The 10312-nt window shown below is 45.5% G+C and overlaps 1 protein-coding gene across 3 annotated transcripts in view; it reads left to right on the top strand.

Annotated features, from left to right (window-relative positions):
- LOC102292414 (prospero homeobox protein 1) overlaps positions 1-10312 on the top strand; it is a 33524-nt gene that overhangs the window by 4039 nt on the left and 19173 nt on the right. For all 3 annotated transcript variants that reach the window (XM_005914488.3, XM_005914487.3, XM_005914489.3), the window contains 2 exons: positions 1570-3624; positions 7516-7623. In XM_005914488.3, coding sequence (XP_005914550.1) covers positions 1636-3624; positions 7516-7623 — 2097 coding nt within the window. In that variant the 5' untranslated portion in view covers positions 1570-1635. The remainder of the gene's footprint in view (positions 1-1569; positions 3625-7515; positions 7624-10312) is intronic.

The raw sequence follows: 10312 nt of genomic DNA, 5'->3' as shown, positions 1-10312 counted from the left end.
TGTGTGTGTGTGTGCATGCAGTGTGAAAGTGTGAGCCTTAGTGGCAAGACAGAAGTCTTTTAAAAAGTCTTTTCACATGCACTGACAATGTAAAGATGATACATTTCTTTTAGTTGTAGCTGAGGAAAAGTATTCCTGAATCAAAAGAGAGAAATTTCTCCTGCTGTTTGCTTTCACTTGCACTTCAAAGAGAGCCTTCGAAATGAATGCTTTTGAATGTTAAATTATAAACTTAGATCTGAATCCGCCATGTGACATGACTGCAGCTGCATTTCCATGTGAGCCAAATCAAAAAATTTTTATGTTTGCACACTATAAAAAATTAAGTTACCTTAAATTCATTAGATTTTAGCATTTTCTGACTGAGCCATTGTGAGTCCTGACAAAAACTGTCTTGTTTAAAAATAAAAATGTCCACCTACACTTTTATCCTGAGAAAACACTGAAACAATTCACAAATTACTCACCTCAAAATATGTACTTTTTTTTACAGAAATATTAAATTGTTTCTGACAATAACATTTGAGATAGGCTGCATCTGATATGGCTCTGACTGAGGCACTGCCACCGCTGCTTACATAGCATTATTGATGCAGCCCTGTACTAACAAAACGTTTTGCTTTCAGAAGGGCATTAGGGTTTTTTGTAAGAGCGCTTTAAGTTGCTCCTTGCCAGAGTTGACCCGCGTGACCTATTCATTTGAGCAGAATTAACTGCCCTTGCCAGATGAAAAGACAAACAAAAAACACAGAAGTGAGCTCATGCTGGCACCAAAATCAATAGGCCTATTTTGTGTTTCTTTTTTGTGTCACTTTTCCCATTGAGTACGATATGATGGCCATATTGATTAATGTGAATTCAGGACTTTTACAATTGCGCAAAGACTAAACGTGGTTTTAAATATTTTTAAATTTCTTGTTGAATTGACCGACAGCGTTTTAGGCTTCAGTAAAGTGTGTGCAGTGATATGTAGAATGTGTACGGCCTCCTCCTGCATGTTTTTTTGTTTTTTGATGATCTTAACCCTGTTTCTTTTTATTTGATTTTGTGAGCTCCTACGTTGGCTCTCACTGCACAATCATGGAAATGAGGACAAGTACTTAAGTAATTATCATAATTTTATGCAGCTTTGTGTTCCGTGGGAATTGGTTCAGTGTCGCGCAGCATGTAACATGGGACAGGATAAAATGTAGGACTTTGCCCTGGAATGTCGAGCCAAGGCCTAATTCTGACCCCGTCTCCCTTTAGCCCTGTGTCCTTACTACCTAAATGTAATCATGAATGTTTAACGTTCATCACTTGCAGAAACTAAGACGAGGTACTCCCTGCTGCTTTGAGAAAAATATCTTTAGTTTAGACCCATCGAATCGGCTACTCCAATTCTCTAGAGGTTAACGGATTCTGACTTTTTCAGTATATGAAAAAATGTTTAAGCTTTTTTCTTTCTTTTTTTTTTTTTGGTACAGCTTTGGTTCTTGCTTAAGGACAGGCCGAAGTGAGGGAGTTAGATTCTGAAAATATTTTTCACTTTGGTGAGTCATGCAGCTGTGATTTTTTTCCCCCCTCCAGGTACTCAGAGGCTTTGATCCTAGAGGACTGGGTGTGTGGGATATGGCCCAATAGCAGCAGCCCGTGATGCCGGACCATGACAGCGACTCCCTCCTGAACAGACAGACCAAGCGAAGACGTGTGGACATTGGTGTTAAGCGGACCGTGGGCAGCACATCCTCCTCCACAGCAGCAGTCACCACAGCCACCACTGATAACATTGCCCGCGCCAAAGCAGCCATTTTTAGTGCCATGAACTCTTTGAGCTCTCATTCTCACCACGGATCAGACACCGACTCCATGGAGTGCTCCGTTGTGCAGCCACATGGTGGGCCTGGCGTTGTGTCAGCTAGTGACAGTGAGTCCAAGTCCAATGTACTCCGAAAGCTACTGAAGAGGGCCAACTCATACGAGGACACCATGATGCCCTTCCCTGGCACCACCATTATCTCTCAGCTTCTCAAGAATAACATCGCCAAAAATGGAGGAGGGCCCGAGAGGGGAGAAAGAGGGGACCGGGGTGATAGAGGGGACTCTGGCTTCCCTGGATCAGGGCTCTCTAATGCAAGTTCTGATGCTCCCCAAGAGGATGCCTGCAGTAACTCCTCCCAGGACAGCACCCCACAAGAGTGTTTGTCACCATTTGGCCGTCCTCCTGGCCTGGCCACCTTTGACATAGAACGTCTCAATGATGAACACCTGCGTGCCAAGAGAGCTCGCGTAGAGAACATTATCCGTGGCATGAGCCATTCCCCCAGCGTGGTAGTACCTGCTGCTACCCGTCATGAGCGTGACCATGATATGGATGGAGAACGGGACATGGAGCTGGACTGCCCACCTCCTCAGTCTCAACAGCAGGCCCCCAGCAGCCCACGGGGAGGCGAGGTGTGCAGCAGTAGCCGAGAGAACAAGCGTAAACAGCGTTTGCCACAGCAGCAACAGCAGAGCTTCACCCAGCTGGTATGCCAGAGAAAGGAACAGAAGCAGGAAGAGCGACGGCAGCTCAAACTGCAGCTGGAGGACATGCAGAAGCAACTACGGCAGCTGCAGGAGAAGTTCTTTCAGATATACGACTCAACTGATGACTCAGAACACAACGACCTCCACAATGACATAGGAAACATGTCAGAGGACAGCCCAGCCAGGTCTGATAACGGAGGTGACGATCGGGGTGGAGATGACTTGCGCTCAGACAATGAGATGTCTGACCTGGATCCGGGCCATTTCATAGACAGGGCGAGGGCATTGCTTCAGGAGCAAGCCCTGCTGGCTGACAGAGAGAAGCCAAGAAGAGAAGGGCTTAGCAGGAACAAAGGACACGGAGGTCCGGGTTCCTCGATGCATGCTGAAGGCAAACAGCTGGCAGAAACGCTGAAGCAGGAACTCAATTCTGCCATGACCCAGGTGGTGGACACAGTGGTTAAGGTGTTTGCAAAGCCTCCACGCCCTACACCTCAGCAAGCCTTTCCTACACTTTCCATACCTCCTGAAAGATTTCCTACTGCTGTCAATGGAGACAACCCCAACTTTCACACCGCCAACCAGAGGCTGCAGTGCTTTGGCGATGTCATCATTCCCAATCCGCTTGACTCCTTTACTAGCATGCCCGGGATCCCCGGCGCAACCAATGACCAAACTGAGGCACTGCCCTTAGTAGTGAGGAAAGCACCCAGTGAGCACCACCACCAGGCCTCAGCTGTGGGTGCCCACGGTGGAAACCACCACCCCGCCCTTCACCCCTCCTCACTCTCTGCCTCCATGGGCTTCAGCCCCCCATCATTTAGACACCCCTTTCCACTGCCTCTCATGGGCTACCCTTTCCAGAGTCCTCTTGGCGCACCCCCAGGTAGTTACACAGGCAAGGACCGTAATTCACCAGACTCCATGGACCTGTCCAGGGAAAGCACCGGTTTGAGGACCAAGATGTCGTCAGGTCATCACCTGGGGCACCACCATCGCTCTTGTTCTCCAGCACACCCTGGCAGCACAGCCGAGGGGCTCTCCCTGTCCCTCATCAAGTCTGAGTGCAGTGATCTCCAGGACATGGCTGACATCTCACCCTACTCAGGCAGCAATGTATCCTTTAACAAATCAGGGTGGTGTGCGTGCGAGTGTGCGCGTGTTATCGGTCTCAGCTGCGTTTGACGCTTGAAAGGCCAAGTAAATAAATGTTTTAACATTGTGTGGTCCCAACTTACAGAGGCATCAGACTATCTCATGCCTCTGTAAGCCAGGGGGGGAAAAAAATCTGATTTCTGGTGGTAATTCCCCATAGATACAGGTTCGAAACACTGCATCTGAGCCACAAAGAGTTAAAAATCAAATCTTTTTGAGTATGTTTGAAACTAGCCTAAGAAACTGAGAAATTGTTGATGAATCACTTTTCCTCCCACTGCTGTTCTCCTCTCCATTGTACTGCATTGTTGTATTTATTTTTACACTCATACCTCTTCCTTCTCACAGCACCCTACAGCTTTTTCTTCCATCTTCAAACCTAAGTGCTTTAAAAGCCTTCTTGTCACATATCGCTTACTCGCAAAAGATTAGGCCCCCCACGACATTAACCACCCCAATTCTCTTTATAAAAATGGCCTGGAAGAACAAGGAGGGGAATAGCTTCCTGGAACTTGGCACACAATAGTGTTATATAGCCTGCCTTATAGTTTAACCCCTGTGTGCCCCAATCATGCCCTGTGGATAAAGAGGCTATCCCCTATGGGAGGCTCAAATTGAATCCCCTGGGGACACGGGACTAATAGCTTAAACATTCAGTGCCTTCTCCGTTTCCTGTTTACCTCCTTAGTCCCTAAGTATCCAACACCCCTTAACCCTCATAAAAGTTTGATTGGCGTCACACTACCTTTTTTTGTCTTCGTATCATTAACATTCATTATGTGCTTAACTAATTAATCCTACCGCTTTGTACCTGTTGTGGATATTATTAGCGAGTGAATATGTACACTTAACACTTTGGTTCCCTTGTTTGTGCACACCTGAGTGCAGAGCCTTTTGTGTGTCTGTGTGCGTGGATGCGTGTGTGCGTGTCTTTTTGTGTGTGCGTGTCACAAAAGGTTTGCCCGAGGATTCGGGAAAGATGTATATTTATGATTGCTTGTGTTTTCTCTTGTGTTCCTCTTATCATCCATCGCTGTTGTAAAAAGCCCACAATCATTGTCGTTTCTTCTCTCTTTTTTTCATTTCATAAAGATCTGTCAACAGCCCGGGGGGCCCTTCGGCTGTTGCTTGGCAGCCAAATACTTCTTTTTTTGTTTTCCCTCCCTGCAACCCCCCACACCCCCCTCCTCCCTCCTTTCTGTCTTTTCTTTGAAGCGGACGTTAACAGGTGTTTGCAGCGAGCTGTTTATCTTTCATTACCTCGCCTTGTCTTGTCTTCTGACCCAAGGGTGAACGCTTTCCAGAGATCCATAATCCTTTGCTTCTACGGGCTCCCGATGGAGGGATGAAAAGAGAGAGACATACAGAGACTGAGAGAAAGTAGAGAACAATCAAACCACATATGCCAGATGCTGTGGCTTTCATTGTAGCATTTATAAATTCAGGGCATTAACAGACGTACTCTTAAATGGAAAAGAATCGAAAGAACATGTCCACATGTGTTTGACATGTGCTTGTTTGTATTTTTTTCATATTTTATTTCTCAATCCACAGGTTTCGAAGCAAAGTTGGCCATTTACGAGATATAGTTTTGCGCATTCTTTATTTTAATTAGCGTGACATGTATGAATTTGTTTGTTTGAATTTGCATCTGTTTTTATAGCAGCTTCCATTAGTGTGTTTTTTTTTTCCCTAAGCCTCAGAAGTCAGGGACAGCTTGTCAGACATTTTGCGAGGTGTGTTCAAGTTCACCAGGTCTCGGCAGTATTGTGGAGCAGATGGCTGCTATCAATTTCCTCATTTGTTCACAGTCCGACTCCAAATTTTCTTGTCCTTACACCTGGAATTAGGAAGTAGAGCAGCTATTTTCCTCTCATGACTTTGGGCTTTGGGGAAGTGTTGTGAGAATGATGATGTCTTGTCAGATGTGGCAGGCGAACAGTGGGCCAGCTGGTGTGAGTGCACCATCATGACAAAATAATAGCCTTGCACACCACCCCTAAGTCCAATCACAATTACATTTGCAAGCTGTGAGTGAATTGGAAATAGAAATGTCTCATTAGGAAATATGAAGCTTCTTAATTGGTGGCTCAGTGGAGGTGGTATGGTGATATAACCGGAGAGGTGAGACCTTAACATCTTTGTCTTAGAACAAATTTTAATTTCGGCGATAAGGACGTAGAGAGAGGGGGGGGATGAAGCGACCCGTATACTAATTGAAAAAGCAAAAACAAATTAATCTAAGTGTAAAAGCGTGGCTTCAAACAAATCCCACCTTGCCTTATTGCAACAGAGATCTCTTTTCCTTCTGCCTCTCCCTCTCGCTCGCTCTGTCTGAGGATCCCATTGTATCCCCTCCACTCGGAGCAGATGGTGTGGTGTGGAAAGTGAAGTGCTGCTCTTTTGGCCAGGCCTGTCAGAGTAACACCAGCCTGCCAGGGTTTCCCCCACAAGACCCTCGCTGCGTATACAACTGACTCTCCCCTCTCTCTCTCTCTCTTACTGAATCACACAAAGTAGACAGGGTCTTTAAGGAGCCAACCCAGCGTGGTTCAGCATTTGCTGGCTTTGCCGTGTAACCCCGAGGCCAAGGGCAATCCAATCGAGCAGCTGATGCCTTCTTCCCGCTCTATAGTTACAGCTACATCTGGACACTTGACTGATTTTAACGGCCGCAGTCACCCCGGTTCATCATAAATTATGTCGAGCAATGTATCCTGTCCGCTCAAGTGTAAACAGTCTTCGGGAAAACTTAGAGCTGTATCTGCTGTGTGATTTAAATCCCTGCCTCGCTGATGAAAACCCTTGTTGAAACAGCCCGGGGTTTTAACACGTTCCCCCGCCCCCCATCCCCTGTTCCCTTTTCAATGTCTTATCCTCCAGATTGATATTATCAGTTGCATTATACGGCCGTTAATTCACCATGGAAATGGCTTGGGCCGTTCGGTGGCGCAGATGTGTTTCATTCTCCCCATCACTGGCTGAGTCCAAAGCCTCAGAGCCCCTCTTCTCCTTCTCCTCCTCCTTCTTTTGCTCCTCCAAGGGTTTGGCAGCATCAGAGGAGCTGGGGGGCAGGGGTGGAGCAAGGGGGTGGAGGAGGGGGATGTAATTGAAGGCTGGAACCATGCTATCCCTCAAGGTGCCCCCACCAACCCATCTCCATCCGCTCGCTGCTGCTCAATCCAGGCGATCCATTAGGAAGACGAGGGAATCTGACGTGTATTTGAATATAGTCTCTGTGAGCACGAGCTGGGTTTTTGTGCCGGTGTTCAGGACTATCTCCTAGACCTTGTTTTGTCACTGATATGAAGCCAACATCAGACAGTCATATTCAGGCTTGGCATGTGCTGTCGCCAAGCCATTAGGCCTTCTTGCCCGTCACTGGCGTTAACTGCTGTCTTTGTCTGTGATATGCAAATGTCTCCTTTTTTCTTCTTCCTTTTTTTAGGGGGGGGGCGGAGGTTAGCACAGGGTGTAGGCAAAGGCGTTTGCTCGCTTTGACTGTGAAATGAGCCTCCTTATGTAAAAGCAAGAGCTGTAGTGCTGGCCAGCTTTTTATTTACCGTGACGCTCTCACACCTGATACGCACGATGCTAATTGCAAGCAAATGGTTCTGCTTTGGTGCACTGTCTTCAGCCTCCTCAACCCCCCTCTGCAGTAACCCCGCACTCATGCCTAAAAGGAAATTTGGTTACCCACCATCCAAATGATTATTTCTTGCCAAAATTACTGCCATTTATTACCAAGTTCTAGTTTGTGGCAATGTCTGTGTTTGCTTGATGTAGAAGTTTATTTTTGATGTTCTCCCCCCTCAAACTACTGTCGTTTTCCTTAATACCAGCTGTTTTCAGATCCAAGAAGGTCTCTCCCCAAATCATCTGAAGAAGGCCAAGCTCATGTTTTTCTATACCCGCTACCCAAGCTCTAACATGCTCAAGATGTATTTCTCTGATGTCAAGGTGAGTCCAAAACATGCTCATGATCTACAGACTTTCTTTGGCCTTACAAACCTTTCCATTTTTGCCAGACACCCTTCAATAGTTTGCTTTTAATGTTGCTTTGACGATCTCTCTGTTTGCTGTCTCGTGTGTAACAAATGAAAGGACAGGCAGACACCTTCTCCAACTTTGTCTTTTGCTCCAGTTTCTTCTCTACTTCCAATGCACCTGCTTTAAAAGGGGAAGTTTGATTTGTTAATTGTGATATGCCAGCTTCGGTTGCCACGAACAATGTACACTTGTCTTCCCTTAAAACGATGTTGTTTCCTTTACTAAGGCATTGGCTTTATGCAAAAGACGAAAGAAGAGGAAGTGGAATGGGTTTACGTGAGGGAGCTGTAGAGCCTATAAGTATTCTAAAGATAAAGACCGGGATGAGTAATGGAAGGGTGGAGAGGGCAGAGAGGAGGATGGAGCCTAGAGACAGAGGAGTGGTTATCTGAGCAGGTGTAAGGAGGACGGTTTGATGGAGGGAGAGGCGAAGCAAACAAGTTCAGTCAGGGAAGACGGAAGGGATAAGTGCAAGCGCCACTTGGGAGTTTAACAAAAAATTTGGAAAAGGAAGAACAATACTGCACAAGAAAAAAAAAAAAGGACCAGTAACACAATGGCCGTTGTAGATATCATGGTTGTTTTGTGTTATCATTTTTTTTATGTATGTGTGCTTCTTTTTGGACTACACAGAGGAGTAAACACTGTGACAGACCCAGGTTTTCTCATTCAAATCAGAAGATAACGGTTCCCTTTTTTTCTCCCCTCTGCTCTTGTGTGCTGTCACCACCAACCGTGACTCGCGGTTCACTTGACTTTCACTCGTGATTTCTTTGGATGTTTGGAAATTCTCACATCGTTTTTTTAAAAAAAAAACAACAAAAAAAAACAACAACATTACAGCTTCAGACTGATTTCAATTTTCCTGTTCTATTTTTTTTTTTTTTTTTTTTTTTTTTAAACAGCGCAAACACTTAATATTGAAGGCTTTTAACCATTTTGCTCCAGTGACTAATCATTCCCATGGAGGTGGCCTCTCCTCATGAATGGCCTCATCAGATACTTAAACAAGGTCAAGATAATTAAGGGGATTATGAGTCACACACTGGTCTGTTTTTGTTTCCAGAGGAGGACAATAGACTCGAGCTGTAAGTTAGAAGACATGTATGGGAATGAGACCATCTAATTAGATTCACCCCGCGCAGCCTCTTAGCGAGTGGTTGTCTTCAGACAAAAAGTCGTGAAGGCTAATCGGGTCCTGACTAATCAAGTCTGGACTGTCAAGAACCCTGTGAACGTGGGAAGTGGGTTGCCCTAACAAGTGGAGGACGCCATGACTGTTGTTCCCCTTCATTAAGCTTCTTTTATGACTTTCTTTCTTTACTTTGAGGTGTTTTTTTAAATGTTTTGTCACGATTCCATTGTTGATATGACAGAATATCCTCTCACTAGCTCGAAGACATCTCTGTTATTGTTACGGATATTGTTATAATGATTGGCGAATAATGAAATATTAGATAAACGTATTCAGTCAATTAATAAAGTCAGCTAAAGTTATTGTACTTTGGCTTTACAGTATATGAATTATAGGTAGCTTTGATTTTGCTGCTTTTTCTACATTTCGCTTTCATTTTCAAGCAGCCACAACCTCCCTCACCTGCACTTTTTATTTTTCTGGTCCATCTCTCTGTGGCTTTTAGCAACAAGCCTCAGCATTTGGGCCAGTCATGTGCTGTGGCGGCAGCAGAGGTTTTTCTCTTTTCTATATGTCATTCCTTCTCCTTTCTTTTTTTCGCTGATGGTGTGGCATGGTATGTGCGCCTCGGCGGGGCCGGGGAGAAAGAAAAGCCAGCGGCTGGATTTTGAGTCACCGCAGTAACAAAAGCCCGCTTTCCAGGGCCGCTTTTTGTGTGCAGTCAGCCAATAGGCAGCCAGAGATTATCTCCCACAATTCACTCCTGCGAAAACAGGAAACGTTGGAAAGCCCTGATGACTGTGAAGGGGCTTACGAGAGAGAGAGCGGGAGAACGAGAGAACGAGAAAGAGAGCGAGGGAGGCCCGCACAGGCTTCTCTGTCTTTCTGCTCTCCTCTCCGGTTGTTCTGGATGGTAGCTTAGCGCTCTGAGGTCATCTGTGTGCTTTCTGCTCCATTGTTGACCACCATATCAGAGAAAATGTTGGCGAGAGAGACAGTTTGGCCTTTCATCTGCATGCCTTTCAGCATCTGAATAACATCTGAATAAACCCCACACCACAAAAAACAAAATCTACTTTAAAACAGTCTACATAAATATGAATGATGTGCGTGTGAAGTTTGTGAGTGACAGTCAAAGCACTGGAATACTTTGGCAGGCTACTAATATGGTTCAGATTAAAGATACTGCAGTGTTTTCCTTTTGTGGTCTTAAGTATGCGTTTGTGCATGAGCACAACATGCGTGTGAGCGTGTGTGCGGCGCTTTCTATCTTGTGCTCTTAACACTAAGCGCTGACCTTTCACAGGCTCTCGAGTGTGAGTGTGAGAAACACGCTTTCACTGTCTCTCTCTCATCTGCCTCTCAGCCAAGTGAGTGCATGTACACACACACACCTTTATATATACTTATATGCTCTGTGTGTGTGTGTGTGTGTGTGTGTGTGTGTGTGTGTGTGTGTGTGTG

This window comes from Haplochromis burtoni, unplaced genomic scaffold (assembly GCF_018398535.1).
Source record: "Haplochromis burtoni strain Fernald_Lab_line unplaced genomic scaffold, NCSU_Asbu1 Contig_8, whole genome shotgun sequence".
NCBI classification, from domain to species: Eukaryota; Metazoa; Chordata; class Actinopteri; order Cichliformes; family Cichlidae; genus Haplochromis; species Haplochromis burtoni.
This window is presented reverse-complemented; position numbering and strand designations above follow the sequence as displayed.